At 48.6% G+C, this 17505-nt stretch overlaps 1 protein-coding gene and 2 non-coding genes across 6 annotated transcripts in view; all 3 read left to right on the forward strand.

Moving 5' to 3' along the window:
- Positions 1-1276: 1276 nt before the first annotated feature.
- On the forward strand, positions 1277-1358 carry trnas-aga (transfer RNA serine (anticodon AGA)). Its single transcript has one exon. It is a non-coding gene; the product is annotated as a tRNA-Ser (tRNA).
- Positions 1359-1769: 411 nt separating this feature from the next.
- On the forward strand, positions 1770-1841 carry trnad-guc (transfer RNA aspartic acid (anticodon GUC)). The gene has a single exon. It is a non-coding gene; the product is annotated as a tRNA-Asp (tRNA).
- An 803-nt stretch (positions 1842-2644) lies between these two features.
- The window catches only part of LOC138216047 (telomerase protein component 1-like), a 52955-nt gene continuing 38094 nt past the window's right edge, over positions 2645-17505 (forward strand). For 2 of the 4 annotated variants that reach the window (XM_069188617.1, XM_069188620.1), the window contains exons 1-12: positions 2645-2789; positions 8084-8599; positions 9247-9435; positions 10330-10479; positions 10765-10929; positions 11458-11595; positions 12094-12165; positions 13047-13168; positions 13621-13778; positions 14770-14879; positions 15565-15643; positions 17096-17276. In XM_069188617.1, coding sequence (XP_069044718.1) covers positions 8096-8599; positions 9247-9435; positions 10330-10479; positions 10765-10929; positions 11458-11595; positions 12094-12165; positions 13047-13168; positions 13621-13778; positions 14770-14879; positions 15565-15643; positions 17096-17276 — 1868 coding nt within the window. In that variant the 5' untranslated portion in view covers positions 2645-2789; positions 8084-8095. Of the gene's footprint in view, positions 2790-3304; positions 3848-8083; positions 8600-9246; positions 9436-10329; positions 10480-10764; positions 10930-11457; positions 11596-12093; positions 12166-13046; positions 13169-13620; positions 13779-14769; positions 14880-15564; positions 15644-17095; positions 17277-17505 lie in introns of those variants that run through there. The other 2 variants (XM_069188619.1, XM_069188618.1) reach the window with 2 other exon arrangements.

Below are 17505 nucleotides of genomic sequence, written 5' to 3' on the forward strand. Positions count from 1 at the left end.
GGCACCCGTGAGTCTCCGTTTGGCCGCCAGTGGTAGTTTAGTTCACGGGTTCACAACTGCGCTCAGGAGACCGGAGGAGCCCCAGTTCTCGCTGGGCTTCCTAACCTGCAGGCAGTGGGTTCACCTCTCGCCATTCAACTCCCATCTCCAACTGACCAAAGCTCTGCAATGACATGAGAAAAAAAATAAAATAAACCAACTCCAGCTGCACACGAAATCAATCACGTTGTTTCCTTGGAGTAGTTTCAGACGTTGCTCGAGAATTAACCTTTCACAGAAGCGCAAACATTAGTGATGTGAGGGGGGTGCCCGCTTCAAGGCGCATTGCAACTGAAGGGACTGATTTAGAGAGGGTTGGTCAGCAGCTATATCACCCTGCAACTCACAACTGGTAACCCACTAAAGCTCAGCAGGTATGAGCCTGGCCAGTACCTGGATGGGAGACTCCTGGGAAAAACTAAGGATGCTGCTAGAAGAGGTGTTAGTGGGGCCAGTAGGGGGTGCTCACCTTGCTGGAATAGGTGGTCCTATTGCTCCAATATAGTGATGTCCTGGCTCTCTGTCGTCATTAAAAATCCCAGGGTGTTTCTCAAAAAGAGTAGGGTGTAACCCCGGTGTCCTTGCCAAATTTCCCACCAGCCCTTACCAATCACGGCCTCCTAATAATCCCCTTCTCTGAACTGGCTTCATTACTCTGCTCTCCTCCCAACTGAGAGCTGGTGTGTGGTGAGTTTTCTAGTGCACGATGGCTGCTGTCACATCATCCAGGGGGGACTGCACACTGGTGGTGGTGGAAGGGAGTCCCCATTACCTGTAAAGCACTTTGAGTGGAATGTCCAGAAAAGCGCTATGTAAGTGTAAGCAGTTATTAATTATTATTATTAATGTGTAGCGTATGTTCATTTCCATACACGCCCCGTGTTGCAATCGTAGGATGAAGGGTTTCTGTTTTTGTTGTTTTGTGTTTTTTCATCGCGCTCGTAAGAGCGTAAATCAAAGGCAATTGCTGCGTCTAACACGAATATAAATGCTTTTCAAACGGGAGTGTGGTGCAGCTTCTTAAATCTTTGTACGCATTTCTCCGTTGTTGATTTTTTCTAACAAAAGTTCTATTTTCATGTCCGAACAGGGAAACCTCATCATTTCCAACTTGAAGCCACCCTGAAGTCCTCTGAGGCGTGCGACCGTGTGTTTTATAAAAACTCGTTTTAAACTGAGAGCGACTTTGCAAGAGGTTTCCAACACTGCCGAGCCCTGCCAGGGAGAGTGTAGCGACGTAGTCGTGGCCGAGTGGTTAAGGCGATAGACTAGAAATCCATTGGGGTCTCCCCGCGCAGGTTCGAATCCTGCCGACTACGGGTGTCCGCCTTACGTTTCCATTGTCGTGGAGCTTTTATCGCGCTAAATCGCTTGGACCCGCTGCGTTGGAAATTAATTGTTCAGCGTCTAGTAACCACATTTCACAACTGGAAGCGAATGATGACGCTTTTTGCGTTCGCGTAACTTGTGCCCTACTTCCAGCCTTGAATAAAATCCTAATAAAGCTGAAGGAACCGACTCCATAGGTGTTGGAAGTGCAGGAGGAGGAGCTGTGGCGATACCAGGGGAGGAGTGACGACGGCGCAGATGGAAGCACGGTTTCTAAACGTACTTCTAAAGGGAAAGACAATACAAGCCGCAACCCGAAACAGTAGTAGCCGTAAGAGGAAGTGTCTCCTGACAGCAAGTAAACAGTTAACAAAGCTCACGACCAACAGATAAACACGCGCTCCTCGTTAGTATAGTGGTGAGTATCCCCGCCTGTCACGCGGGAGACCGGGGTTCGATTCCCCGACGGGGAGAGAGAGGTAGCTTTTATCCCATTTGATTCAATTTCTCATGCACACGATACCATATACTTTATTAATCCATACTTTATTAAGGCGGAAATTAAGTTGCCAACACACAGCTCATAGACAAGAAGTCAAATGTCATAAAAACACAACCCAGGCAACTATTCAAAGAACAGACATATAACGCAGTACATTGACGCAGTTGATCAAGCTATGCAGTGCACGATTCTTACAACAAGAACAGTAAACAAACAGTACAAGTCCACGACAAAACGTCGTTCACTTCTTTAGAATCTATTCAGTGCGGGTAAAAAGCATCTCCTACACCTTTTTGTAGTGCACTGGGGAGCTAAAAAGCAACACTAAAGGCTTTTTGAAGCCAAATCATTCCCCGATATAAAAGAGCCTTCTTTTGTACTGTGTCCTCCACTGTTGTGTCCCAACAAAGGCGCCCACAAGAGGTCTAATTTTTCAGTTTTTGCCGTATTTTAGGGGTGTGGTTAAACGTCCCCCTTCAGAATCCTGCTCCAGAAAGTGGAATATAAAACGTTTTCATATTCAGGCGACTGCGTGTTAAAACGGCTTTGAAATGAAGAGATCTGTGACCACTTTCCGTGTCACGTTTCCCCAAAGAAACCTAAAACGAAAAGTCATGAGCCTGGACATAAGTTTAGTATGAAGAGCTTAACGCTGTAAAAAAAAGAAGTTTGTGTGAACTTTGATTTGACATTCCGAAGCACTCTCATAAGACGGGACTCGGACTTCACGGCGCACTGCGCCCACATTTTATATGAGCTTATAAGGCATTGAATACGGTAGATGACGAGTGAAGACGGAAGTCCGACTAACCAAACCTTTATGTGGTCGTGAGATTCATGAAAGTAATTGCACGCACACAAAAAAAGTTCGAGCAAAAGGCGCACAGGCAGAGCAGAGCAAAGTGATCTGCTTGTTCAGGTAAGTGTAATTAGTCATTTGAACTGCATTCAGCAGAAGATTTCTAATGTGCTGTCGTTGTCAAGGAGCTGCCCGGGTTAGCCGATCGCTCAGCTCAATGACTGAGCTCTCCCGCAGTTCATCTCTCCGTCTGCAGCAGTTTTAAACCAAAAACGTCTTGCGTTTCCAATACTGTTTTAAAAAACAAACAAACAAGTGATTCGCCTGTCCGGATGCGTTCCGACTCGGGGCAGCCATGAACTGTGCCAGCAGCCACGTCACTGGGTCGTAAAATGAAGAGTCTCACTCTTATTACTCCCATTTCACATCAGAGACGCAGCCACTCTGTGTACTGTGTTGGTTATTACGTTTTTCACCCTTGAAGGAATAAGCGAGCTGCCTGTGTACTGCGCACAAGGTGAACAGTACCGATAGCAGTACTGACAACAGCAGTAATTATGTGGGCTGTACAGTAAATGCATGACACACAGCACACCTCACAGACACGGACCCGCCCTCGTGTTGCTCGGTCACCTCTTGGATAAAGTTTCTCCGACAATAGTGCACTACGTTACTGTGCGGAAAGTGGCAGTCCGGTTCAGCGGTGGGTCTTTGTATTTCACGCCTAGTTCGACTCCAGCCAAATAAAACCACACCAGATTAAAGATAAGAAGAAGGAGCAGCAACGCTGTGTCTTTGTCGGGGAAAAAAAGTCACGCCCCCCCCGTGCTGACGAAATCGAGAAAGATACAGGACAGCTCCTTGAACCGTAGACACCGATTACACAGTGTTTATGGAGAGTGACCTTTGATTTGGAGCTATAGATCAAGAGCGTCAGACTCAATCCTGGGCGGCCAGGTGCTCCATCTGCGGTCTTCATTCCATCTGAATCGTCGATGAAACCACTGGCATTGTAACCATCCCTGCTGATTCACTGAAACAAAACGCCTTGAATTACAATTGCACAGGCACCTACGAAACGCTTTCAAGCCGGATTGGAAGTATCGCTTGCGCTGTGAATTACACCGGCTCTGTGACGGAGATCTCGAGTGGAACGATAGACGGTAAACCGAGGCCGGGTCTGTATGGGTGCAGATTTTGGACCGGGGTAAAGTTAGCTTGAAGTTCGAAAACGATTTTGGCACGCCTGTAGCGTTTTCACGAAACCTCTTAGAGTTGCGAGAACACTTGCTCTGTGTATAAAATACATTGTGAATGCTTTCTCAGCCTTCACTTTGTTGTTTTTATGACATTGTTTTGACCAAGCACGAATATTCTTTTGTCCATATCCTCGCAATGGAAGCACAGAACGCCTTCAAACCAAATGCATTTTAAAGACCACGACTTGTGGAAATTTCCACAGCCTCTATATCAAACTATCAGTGAACTAATTATCTTTTTTTAAACCTCCGGTTTTTCATCGATGCGTAATTACGCACTAACTGGAACCCCGGGGACCGCTGTGTGCACACGTTCACAACGCGAGAAATACTGTTCAATACGGGTTCGTGCGAAAAACCCATATATGACCATAGGAAGCAGACAAGCGCAGTCTCCAATTACCCAGACTGTAAGCACCGGAATAAAGTTTTGTTTGATTTCTGAAACCCTTCCTTTACCTCCTGTTTCCATCCAGGTAAGGGTCAACTATATTGTAACGCTTACGGCCGACAGGCACTGTGTAAGAGCCGGCGTACCAGAGCAGGTGACGTCACCGCCCTTCCCTGTGATAGTAGGACTACAGCTACTGGGCTGTAGGGAGATCTCTCTTTGGCTCGCCGGGCTGGGTCCCTGGAGAGAGACGCGGGAGTCCCGGGTTCGAGCCCCCAACGGTGGGGGGCCGACCTAATGCGGCAAGGGCGCCTGCCTGAGCCCCCGTTGCGTTACAATATTCACAATACTACTGACAGCAGTGCCTTGCTCGGCAGTTTATTAAAAACAACTCCCATGATGTTCAAACCAATTTTGTTACACAGCTTTGCGTTCTGAATCTCTTTTTCTCGTGCTTTTATTTAATGTTGCACAACATACTGGGATAGGGGTATTCTGTTCACAAACCAATAGCATTTAAACCACAACACCCACAAAGCTGCAAGTAAGTGTTTTGCACACTAAGCAGGTCCTCTGACCTTTACAAGCCTTGCTTTGGCTTGTGAAACCTCTTTTATTTTTTATGATTTTTTCAATACGGCACCATTAGACATGCTATACACTGGGATAGGTGGGTCTTCTTCATGACTCAATAGCTTTTTAAGCACATCAGCCACAGTGCTGCAACCAAGTACCTTACACACCAGACAGCCCCCCTCACCTTATACAATTACTTTGGGCTGTGGAACCTTTCTTTATTTTTTTATGATTTTTTGAAGATGGCACTACAGGTAATACACTGGATTAGGGGGTCGTCTTCATGACTCAATGGGTTTTTAAGCACAACAGCCACAGTGCTGCAACCAAGAGTTTAACACACCAGACAGCCCTTCTCACCTCACACAACCTTGCTTTGGGTTGTGAAACTTTTAAAAATGTTTTAATGATTTTTTTTTACTGTAATCAAGTGTTGTGCACCCTAGGCAGGCCTCCTGACCTTTCACAGTCATGCTTTGTTGTGTGAAACTTTAATTCTCTTTTTAGGATTTTTTGAACATGGCAACTTCCACCGAGATGGGTGGGGTGCTCTTCAATAGCTTTTTCATCTATACACACAAACGGATGTAACCAAGACACTCAGAACCAACAGAATCAACGTGAACTCATAGAAAAACAAGAATGCCCCCGAGACACCTGGAACCCCCTCCTGTACCACTCTGGTATCAACACCCCCAAAACCATCCATACCAGCTAACAAGACTCAGAATCGGTACAACCCTCCAACCTGGACCAACAGCAGGATGGGACAAGAACCTGCCCCACACTACGTACCCCTCATCCAGACCAGCAGGACCACAGACAGCACTATCATGGATGTAAAAATTTCCACAAGTCGTGGTCTTTAAAATGCATTTGGTTTGAAGGCGTTCTGTGCTTCCATTGCGAGGATATGGACAAAAGAATATTCGTGCTTGGTCACAAAAATGTCATAAAAACGACAAAGTGAAGGCTGAGAAAGCATTCACAATCTATTTTATACACAAAGCAAGTGTTTTCGTACCCCTAGGAGGTTTCGTGAAAGCGCTACAGGCGTGCCAAAATCGTTTTCGAACTTCAAGCTAACTTTACCCCGGTCGACTTTGGTGCGTGTTTCGCTGCCTGTTTGTAGTTTAGATGGCGTTAACTTTTGCCTTGATAGAACAGGTATCTCGGCCTGGTTAACTTTCATTTCGCTCATTTAATTTTACTTCTGCGTTCACGCAGATTTCGTTTTGAAGCAGTGGGTGTTTGCGGGGGCGTTCTTCAAGCCATAATACGGTAGCGTGATTTCGTGAGGCGTGGGGAAGACTGACTGGAGGGTGTGGTTGTGTGACCAAACATCTCGAGCACTGAAGCGTGTCTTAGATTATACTTTTTGTAAAGCTGGGAGTTTTACGACGAGGGATTCTCGAGTCTAAGGACTCTTTCATGCGATGCCATATTTATGCTACAGGGACAGTCCCTGCATGACGCTTACTCTGCCTTTCATTGGGAATTTGTTCACCAGAGCACAACGATTTCTGCAGCCGTAGCACTTTCCTGAGCCTGAAGAGCGCTGCTGAATTTCAATGCTGTATAATTACCCTGCGGCTCTTTGCTTTTTTTTCTACGTTTTGGGGGGGAAAAAAATATCAAAAAGATGCACGAATAAACAACAACAACCCACGGAACAACATGCTGCCAGAGAGGGTTACAAATCGGAACACGATAAATACATTTTTGTAGACACATTTTGTATTTGTGATTCACCCAGTATTACTAACAGATTAATTATAACTAGGTATTCTTTTCCCCTGCTCCTCCTAAGTCTGTCCTATTGAAGCCATTGAAGTTGAAGCATCATATTGTGAAGGAGGGAGGCACAGTGGTGCAGTGGTTAGTACCAGTGCCTTGCAGTGCAGGGGTTCTGGGCCTGATTCCTGGGGTGCCATTTGCATGGAGTTTCTGTCTTCTCCCCACAGTGCTGGATTTCCCATTAGGCACAGTGCCTAGGGCCTAGGAAGGAGGGAAACATTAGTGACTAACGAAAAACAAGCCAAAACAACATGCTTGTGATCGACTCTAGGTGCTCCAAATCCATAATCCTAATCCGATTTAGCGGCTGTTCTGCAAACTGGAAGTATCGAAGTGATGGTGAGGCTCGACTCGCTCCATCAATCACGTGGTTTAGCATGAGAAGAGTTTAAAGTGCATCGTGTCTATCGATGTCATTCAATGGGCGTTGACCCCCTCTTTTTGCACATTTCAGATTGAAAGGGCCTACGGACACTAAAATCCGGCCCTGCCTCCCCTGTGTGTGTACGAGTTTCCTCCCACAGTCCAGTTTGGGGAAAACTGGCCCTGCTGTGAGTGTGTCTGTGCCTGTGCGTGTCCCTGTGTGTGTCCTGCGATGGACTGGCGTCCCACCCAGGCTGTACCCTGCCTTGCCCCCCTTGCTCCCCCGTGTCCCTGAATTTGAAGAAGTGGTTACCAAATGGGTGGGTGTAGAAGGATTCCCAATTCCTGTCCTGTCCTGGAGGCTCCAGTGTCTCCACTGATTTGCAACCCAGCCAGGCTCATAACAGCCCACATCAGCTTGCTATTGGCCAAACTGGACCAAAAAGGCAGCTTCCCTCGCCTTTTCAGATACTGGGTCTTAGAGGAGATCTAGGAAACCTGCAGACACAACGCCCCCTGCAGGAGAAGGATTAGAGACCTCTCTGGAGTGGAAGGAATTTGCCATTGTTGGTGGTTCTCTGTTGCGAACTAATTGTCTGTCTGTCCGTCCTGCTGCAAAGCTGTGATCTGTTCCATGTTGTGTGGTCTGTAGGCTCTCGGGGAAAAACGTGGTGGTGAAGCAGATAGGTGCGTTTGAAGGCTTATATTGCATGATGTGTTCTGGGAAAAGTAGGCCTAGGTGTTAGTGTGCACGTCTGCGTGTCTGTATTGTGATGGACTGGCAGTGTGTCTTGCCTTGCACTCATTGCTTGCCGAGATAAGACTTCCCTTCAGCCCTGAGTTGGAAGAAGTGGTTAGAAAGTGGATGAGTGGCTTCAGCTTCAGCTTCAGATGAGTTCAGCTTCCTGTGCTTCCTTACCTGTATGTTCAGAGTGAAGTCACAAGTGTGAAGGTCTTCACTCCTGAGGTTCGTTAATGACAGCAGGGCAGCAGGTTGGTGACTCCTAATCGTATCTAATCTTTCCCAGGCTTTTGTCAGGATGAAGGCACCCCAGCAGGTCCGGGGCTTTGAGCCAGAGAAGGGGCTCCACAATCACATTCTCTACTCCAGCCATCTGGCCCGGAGCTCCGGGATCTCCCTGGAAAACCGGATCCTCGCTCAGGCCTCTGCAGCTGTCAGGACACCGGCAGCCCATACCTCCCCCACCGGCCTCCATTCCCGTCACGGAGACAAGCTGCACTTGGCGGCCGGCGCCCTCACTGCCACGACCTCCCCGGCCCTCCTTCCCACCCGGCTCTCGGCCACCGCCGCCCCCGACCTCTCCTGCTCGCTCCTGGGGAGCCAGCACATGCTGCTCTCCCAGAGGACGGCTCAGGGCCTCCCCTCCGCTGCTGGAGTCCCAACGGCCGGCCGCCATCTCCAGCCCTCCTCTCTGATTTCTGTGTGGGGAAGACGAGGCGCAGACAAAGAAGAGGTACCATCTCCTAGTGAGCAGCCCGCTGGAGATCCACAGCTCCACACTGGGAGCACACTACAGAGCCTGGTAAGGATGTAGGACCGGTGCACTGTGGGTAGGAAACCTTGACATCGCCGTTGAGTTTTCATGGCAAGTGGTTGCTTCAGCGAATCCTTAAAAATCCCATTGAACTTGTCCTTAGCGGTGAGTCTTCTCTATTAAGTGAATGGTCCCTGCCCCATTAAACACCTTGCCTTGAGATTAACACTGCTGACTTGACATTTATGTATTTTGGAAAAAAGGGGAGGGGGATACTAAAGTTGTCTCTTTTAGAATTCAGTTTTGGGGGAAATGCTGAGGAAATGACAATGTACTGTTCAGGCAATGCTATCTCCTAAGTCTGTTCATCATTGAAGCATGACCTTTCCTGTTAAATGCAAGAAGAATGCAACACATTTTAGTTATACTGATACATTTAAATGTTTTTTTTCATTTATTACAAAACACAATTCAGGAGAAGCCAGAAACTCCCCTTCTTGTTCTAAGGTAGTTTGTGTCCAAGATGTGAGGACAGTCATGGTGATACTCGGGAGTCCATTTAACAGATCATAATGCTTGATTGAAAAATGCTGTAGTTGGGATCGCCGTTTGATCCACTTGATCCGGGATCCAGGAGATCACAGCCGGACTCTTGATCCCCGCGGTTTAATTGGAGTCGATTGCGCGAACTTCAGATCCCAGGCTGTTACCCAGACCGCCAGGCTGCTGAGGATGTGGAAGAGATGGCCGTGGAGATGCCGGTCCCGGAGCTGGAGCTGAGGGAGACCAGCCGGGAGCAGGAAGACGTGTGGGAGACGATGGGAGAGTTTCCTGACTTTCCTGACACCAGCAAGCGCTTGGAAGAGGAACTGAGAGACAAGAAGGTGAGTCGGGCAGGTATGGTTTGATCCCAAGAGCTTAAATGAACAGAGTCAGGGTCACTATTCCTACAGGTTGTCTACGTGTCCGGACAGCTCTAGGTCTGGTCTTTTGGACGTGAAAGGTGAGTTTGACCATTCAGCTCTTGCCTATGAATAGGACACGCACACAGATTTTGGGTGGTTACAAGACGAGGGACAAAACAAGAGTAAACAATTCACTGCTTTTTTTATATTAAGTGTTATAGGGTCTATTTACATCGACAGGGTGACCAAGAGGTCACCCAGCGGACCCTCAGACCGTTCCCCCCGCTACGCTTCCCAGCCTTCACTGCTGCGCATGCATTATCTGGGTGCACCTTCGCTTTGTCACCCGGCGAGGGCGCTACAGTATCAGATGACCTAATTTTATCGGTAACGTTTTGTTAGTCTAAGTGAGTTGTTGCGGGCTGCGGATGATTATCTCGTGGGCCGTGTGTCTGTGACCCCTGCTCTGGGGCTGACAGCCAAACGGCAGTAGCCAATCCCCTTCATCACCATGCCTCCCCTCCCTAAATCTGTTTAAACCCTCCTCTGTATTCAGGCGGTGCTCAGTATTGTTTCAACACTTAGGAGTTCTGGATCTTATCCATGCTGGATACTCCCTGGACCCCTTGCTTGACTTTTGGTTTTTGGGCTTTTTTCTGGTTCGTGGTTTGTATCTCTGGCGCTTGATTTCCAATCTGACTTTTGTTTCTGGACTTTTGCTCGCCTCTTGACCCCAGCCTTGGATTTCTCTTGCTATCTGGTGTAGGATATTTGTGATTCCAGGACCTGCATAGGGTCTTTCCTTGTTTTTCTAAGCTGTGGGCCAGCCTAACACTCTCTCCCCCTCTGTACCCATCCCTCCATCTCTCCCAGTTCCTCCTGCTGAACATGGTGTGCTGCTCCCTTGTGAAAAAGGAGACTCTTCCTGGCCATGAAGGCTGGGACGAAGCCGAGAGCACGTGGACCAGACTGAAGAGCCTTGCTCAGGACATCTCGCAGCAGGACGGGCAGTTCCTCCTGAAGGCATGTTTGGAAATGTGAGGGACTACTGGCCCCACTAACACCTCCTCCAGCAGCAAGGCTCACACCTGCTGAGCTTCAGTGGGGCTGCCAGTTGTGAGTTGCAGAGTGATATGGCTGCTGGCTGTTAATTTTGCAGTAAAGATCATTTTTGTAACCAGAAAATCAAAAGAAATCGGGGGAAGGGCTCTGCTAGGAGTTTTCAGGGCCGGTGACAGAGAAGAGAAATGAACGAATAATCTGCAGTGTGTGTGTGTGACGTCCTGCACGTTTCCATCTTTCTCGCAGGTGGCTGTCTACGCCCGACAGGAGCTGAACATGCGAACCACGGCCAACTTCCTCCTGGCTCTGGCCGCCAGCTTACCTGAAGCCAAGGTGCACTTGAGGAGGTACTTCTGCCCTGCAGTGCAGCTGCCCTCCGACTGGATCGAGGTCGCGCGGCTCTACAGCTCCGTACGTACGCCTTCACTGAGGGAATCTCAGCCGATGCTGGCTGGCCATCTAAAGCAGACGTCTGCCGAGATGCTCAGTTTCGGAATAAGTGATTTTCCTTGCCAGATGAGGCTGGGCTTGTTCCCCACTGCCCAGATCAAAGTTAATTACCAGTCGCTTCCCGTTTTCCGCCTCAATGCGTTGTGCCCTGTCTGACAGACGGTGGCCATCAGAAGTATTCCCCCCGTCCCACACATCCCCGTTTTACATTTTATTGTGTAACAATATGTAATCCAGGTATTAAACTGGGATTAACAGGGATCAATGGGAAACCCTTTAAAATGTCAAAGCAAAAACAAAATCCTGGGGGACCTCCTATATTCATTTTCTCATTGTAATTGTGAAAAAGCCCAAGGAGGAGGGGGTGAACACTTTTGATAGCCCCTGTCGTTGCAGCTGCAGTTGTGCCCAGCCCTTAAGAGAATCTTCGGAAAACCCCACGGCTTCCCCTCAGGCTTCGCCCCCCTCAGTCCCTCGTTCTCGTTTCAGTGCTTTGGCCGCAATCTGCCCTCCTGCCTCAAGAAAGCCATGGCCCACAAGTTCAAGCAGTTCAGTGAATACCAGCTGGCCAAGTACAACACCCGTAAACACCGCTGCAAACACAACCGTGCCAGTCAGAAGTCCAAGGTAAGGACCAGGAGCAGGCTGCCCTGGCTGGTTAGCTGCATGTACTCTGCTCTGTGGTTAGTCGTGGCTAGCTTTAACTAACCGGGAATAATAGTTAGTTAGGGTAGTTATGGGTAGTTAGTTCTGTGGTTAGCTATGACCGGTTATAAACAGTGTTGGATAAGATTAGAAAGTTACATTCATATAATGCAGTTAGTTATAACTAGAGTCCTGTTAGTCATAACTTGCCAGTCATATAGTTACTTATAATAATAATAGCTATTTCTGAAGGCCACTAGTTCTCACTAGTCGCATAATCGTTTTTTGTGACCAGAGGTAGTTATGGTTAGTTAGTTCTGTGGCTGATTTGTCCTTTTTGTCTGTCCCTTAATTCCCTCTGCCTTCCTCTCCTTTTCCTTCTTACTTCACCGTCTCCTCGCCACCCCAAGCTCTGCCCCCCGTCCTACCTCCACCTGATCGGAGACCGTTCCCCTCATCGCATCGTCCTTGTTCTTGCAGAAACCTGGACCCGAGGACTGGAAGAAATGGGCAGGGCTCCTCAGATCGGAGCCAGTGCAGCTGGAGAAATACGTGAGTTCCTCCTCAGAAAGGTGTCAAACGAGACGAGGCCCTTCTGTCCTTCTGTCCTTCCAGCCCCTTTGGTAGCTGTGCTCTTGAGAAGCCGCTCCAATAGGATCCCACAGGTTTGCTTGGCTGGGGTTCAGCTGAGGGAGGATGGGTCTCCCCAATTCTGTCTTAAAAAGTGACTGTACTTAAGATAAGAGGCAAGATCACTTTACTGGCCCTATACAATTTCTTTGCATTAGGAATTTGTCTTTTTACACACCCCAGCTTGCTCTCCATGAGACACACAGACAGGGAGAGAAGCTGGGGGTTAGAGCACAGGAGCAGCCATTTATACGGCGCCCCTGGAGCAGCTGGGGTTAAGGGCCTCGCTCAGGGGCCCCACGGAGTAGGATTCCTCTGCCAGCCGCGGGATTTGAACCGGCAACCTTCCAGCCACAGGCTTCACGGCACCTCTGTGTAGAAGGTGATCACACCCACTGAAGCCTTAGCACCGTAGATGATCGAGCAGGGAGCTGCAAGGGAACGGGTAGGAGGTAAAGATTTGTCCCGTGCTGAGAGGAAAAGAAATGAAACACAACATTTGGCCAGGACACTGGGGTTACACCCCTACTCTTTTCGAGAAACACCCTGGGATTTTTAATGACCACAGAGAGTCAGGACTTTCCCAAAAGTTCCATCCCAAGTTATCGTGACAAGCAACTGAAACAAGTGTATGCACAGCAGTCTCTCAGGTGTACAGTTACTCCCAGCTAATTGGGCAGCGGTTAGGTAGTGTGGCAAACTAAGAATCCACATCCAGGGCTGAATCCAGAAGCCTTGAGCTTAATTAGTGGGCCACCAAGCCCCCAGGTAACACTTGGCTTTCTTCCATATCCACTTGACAGATGATATCGACCGAGAGGAAAAGCGCCAACAAGCAGCAGAGCATTTTCAACCTGAAGAGGCTGGTCCAGAGACTGCACATTAAGGAGCCGGCAGAACATGTCATGGCCCTACTGGGACGCAAGTACGACATTATACCCACTATACTTATAGACCCATTACGTGTTGTAGCGCGTACAAAAATATGTATGTGCCAGGGGTTTGTATACAGAGTCCACTGTATATCCGCTGTTAGTGTGACCGGACATTAAGTAAGTGTCCTTACAGGTGTGTGTGTATACAGTGTGTCCATTAAGAGTCTGTACAGGTGTATGTATACAGTGTGTCCAGTAAGAGTCTGTACAGGTGTATGTATACAGTGTGTCCAGTAAGAGTCTGTACAGGTGTGTGTGTGTGTATACAGTGAGTCCCATAAGAGTCTGTGTGTGTTTGTGTGTGTGAGTGTAGTGTGTCCAGTAAGAGTCTGTACTTGTGTGTGTGTATACAGTGTGTCCAGTAAGAGTCTGTACAGGTTTGTGTGTATATACACATCTCTGGTCTCCTACTGGAGTAACACCAGAGCCTTCCTTGCTGTAGGTACCCCAGCAGTCTACAGGCATTCTCTCGCAGTGGGCTGTCGGGGTCCTGGGATTCTCAGCGTTCCGGGAAGAGAATGAAGCTGTCGCAGCCGGAGACATGGGAGCGACAGCTGAGCCTGCTGGGAAACAAGGCGCGGACATGGGAGCAGCTCATAGGTTGTGCCCTTTCTCTCTCTCTCACTCTTGTCCGACCTTTGACCCTGAGCTACTCCGGCCCCATTCTCCATTGCCTAGCCAGGCCCGCTCTTTACACTGATGGTTTGCTGATTAAATTGTTAGACATTTTCTGCTTGGGTGGGTTCCGGTGGGTTCCGGTTACCTGAACAGTTGAGGAAAACGATGTTAAAGGACGTTTTGATCTGTTGTATTTGAAGTGTGTGTTAGATAGTGAAACAATAATGACATTTAGCCCTTCGATAACACGTGCCATCACTCACTGTTCAAGAGCCTCCTGTCTGACACAAGGTTCCTCTTCTGTTCATACCCTGGGCGTGTCCTTCTGTTGTTGTTTGGGCTTCCGATTGTGGCGCTCGGCAGTAACCGGTTCGAAAGGGGCTCCTCAAATCTGAATAAGAGGAATCAAATTAGTGATTGCTCACACCCAGGGGCTTGTGGGACACTTGCACTTCATCTCATATCCTGTACATTCTTACTGGAGGCTCCAACAGACAGGATCCCAGCAGCAGTCCCGCATATGTGACCGGGCACTCCAGAGTCCTAGAGCGCTAAGAAGCTGCAGATATCGTCCCTCACCACTTTGACCCCGCAATCAAAGCGGTCAGAAGGTCATTGGTGCTGATCTTCCAACCCTCTCCTCAGTCTGTCGTCCACTTGTTTTGCGTAAAGCACAATCCATCTGTGACGATCCTTCACACCCCTTGTTTAATAACTTCCAGTTACTCCCCTCAGAGCGCAGATACCGACTCCCCAACACCTAAACCAACAGGTTCAAGTTCTCAGTCATACCTGTAAGCCATATTGTTACTTAACATTTCACTTTCAATGCAAATATGTTGGCATATTGTTTTTCCTGTCCTTTTTTTTTCTTCTCTCCATCCGTACACCAACACTGCTGCTGTAAAACAACATGTCCTTCCCTGGGGATAATATAGATTCTCTCTCTCAATCCTTTCCTTCCCCTCTCAAGACAACAAGGCCCTGCCCTTCATGGCCATGCTCCGTAACCTGCGCAGTATGATCACAGCGGGAATCAGTGAGCAGCACCACAGCAAGATCCTGCAGAGGCTGACAGACAAGGTGAGACGGCAGAGTTTCTGTCTTCAAGAGTCATACTCAAGGTCTACACACCCTTTCCAATGTCACATATTTTGTGTGTACACATTGGCACTGCCATTTCCAAACAAAACTATGGCTGTGATTCAAGCAAAAGTGCAAACAGAGGGGTGTGTACACTGGCCTCGGTTTTAATTTTAAGTACATTTTGCAGTGTTTGAGTGTTTGTCTCTCACTTGGAGGTGGTGTTGCTGTCAGAAATGGACAGGCAGCGATTGCTGTACAGACTGATGCGTGCAGCTCTTGAGTAACTCAGTGAGATGTACACTGACAGGCAGCACAGTAGTGCAGTGGTTAGTGTTGTTGCCTTAGCACTGGGTCCCTGTGTTCAATACCCAAAGTGTCATCTGCCCCAAGCTTGGATGTTCTCCCTGTGTTTGCATGGGTTTCTACTGCCTGCGGGTTTGCCTTTGCCAAGGATTGGCGTCCTGGCCGATGGCGTGCCCTGCCTTCCACCCGTTGCTTGTCGGAATTGGTTCTGGCTCCCTCGCATCCCCGAATGGGATAAGATGGATTGATGGATGTATCCTGATTGCTGTCGGTCACTTTGGAAAGGGTGTGCAAACATTATCCGTCAATGTATCTTAGTGGGCGTTTCCAGATTTGTGTGGCTTCATCAATCAGCCTCGTGTTTTTCCCGTCTCTGCAGGAATCCGTGATCCGCAGCCGACAGTTACCCTTCCGCTTCCTGTCTGCTTACAAAGTCATGCTGATGCTGGGCCAGGCAGGTATGTTGGCCCTTCTGTATCCCACAGGCACGTCGGCCTCTGGTTATCGTTCGTTGTGTCTACGGGGTCGACTTTGTCAATGTCTGTGGGGCGGGGCGGTGGCTCAGGATCTGTGCCTGTGGCTGGAAGGTTGCTGGTTCGAATCCCGTGGCCGGCAGAGTAATCCTACTCCGTGGGGCCCCTGAGCAAGGCCCTTAGCCCCAGCTGCTCCAGGGGTGCTGTATAAATGGCTGAGCCTGCGCTCTGACCCCCAGCTTCTCTCTCTGTCTGTGTGTCTCATGGAGAGGAAGCCAGGGTCTGCAAAAAGACAAATTCCTGATGCAAGAAATTGCATAGGGCTAATAAAGTGATCTTATCTTATATTTCTTTTTCAAAACTGTATGAATGAGTACACTCATTCTCTCTTGATTGTGTCCCTACGCTGCCATCTAGTGGTGGCTCGGACACATACGGGACAGCTCCAAAGGCAGCAGTCGTGAGACAGACAAATGTCTGTGAAAAGACAAATTCCTAATGTAAGAAATTGTATGTGGCCAATCAAGTGATCTGATCTTATCTTATCTGGGTATTTCCAACACCTGCTAGTTTCTCTCTGTTCAAGACTAAAAAATGTTCTGGCCATGTTCTTGCCTGTCAGCATAGGACGTTCCTAGCAGTCCCAGAATGCATTTTGTGGCTCTTCTCCAGACTGATTACAGAGCTGCAGGATTATTTTTTAATTATTTTTTGGAACATGGGGATCAAAATTATACCTGTATGACAAAAATAAAGAATCACCTGTAAATATATATCCAATACCACGCTCTTTCATGACCCCTCTGGACAATTCTGGTTCTCTCAGGTGCCATCTTGTACCTCCAGCAACCTTATTTACTGCATCTCTTGCAAAAAAATGCCCAGCTATTTACATTGGGGAAACAGGAAGGAGATTGGGAGACCGCTTCAGAGAACACGTCAGGGCTGTGAGGATCAAAGATCTCTCCAAGCCCATAGTTTCTCATTTCCCCTCTGACGGCCATGATCACACTGATCTTTCCGTCTGTGTTCTCAAAGAGGGGTCTCTCAACTCCTATTGCAGAAAGACATCACACCTCTCTTCACCTCTCTTGATTTCGCACCACCTGAGTGCCCACTCTGACCCCCTCCTGCTCCCGCCTGCTCCCCACTCCCGGCTCCTGTCCTCCCCTGCCTTATCAGCTGCTGACTTTCCTCTCTCTCACACCCGAAGAAGGCACCACAGCCGAAACGTTGTTTCTTTTCTTCCGTTCCCAGCATGGAGTCGACCTTTACTTGCTCCTTTTGCAGCCTAAGCATGCTGACGCAGTTCCCTGCTGGAAGTACAGAAAAATAGACGTCTGCCCTGGTGGCTCAAGCAAGGAGTTGCGATGTGCTACAGTACATCGCAAAAGTGAATTGTCCATATCTCATTCTGTTTACTTGCTTCTTCTGCAGCAAAGCCGTCCGGTGGCTCTTCTTCCATCTTGAAGTCCATCTTGAATCCGTTGCCTAAGGCCCGTGGGTGTAAGGCGATGGAATGGGACACCACCAGACGGCGGAGACTGAGGGCGACACTCGGGGTGCACTTCGTGTACAGACTGTACAAAAAGAGGAAAGCCCTGCAGCAGAAGGCGAGGTTAGCCGACATGGACACCGGTCCCAGACTGGCTCTCCTGAAAATGGGGCTCCGTCAGATGCATTGAGCTTGCTCGTCTTCCTGATGAGCTCTGAAAGAGAGCTGTGGGGGACCCAGGGCTCTCAGCCCCGTTTTATTTCTTGTCTGAAGGCAGACGCGGCCTTTATCGATCTGCCAAATCCAAACCTTCAACTTCAATTATCCGCACTGCATTGCATTTTGGGAAAGC

This window comes from Lepisosteus oculatus, chromosome 4 (genome assembly GCF_040954835.1).
Source record: "Lepisosteus oculatus isolate fLepOcu1 chromosome 4, fLepOcu1.hap2, whole genome shotgun sequence".
NCBI classification, from domain to species: domain Eukaryota; kingdom Metazoa; phylum Chordata; class Actinopteri; order Semionotiformes; family Lepisosteidae; genus Lepisosteus; species Lepisosteus oculatus.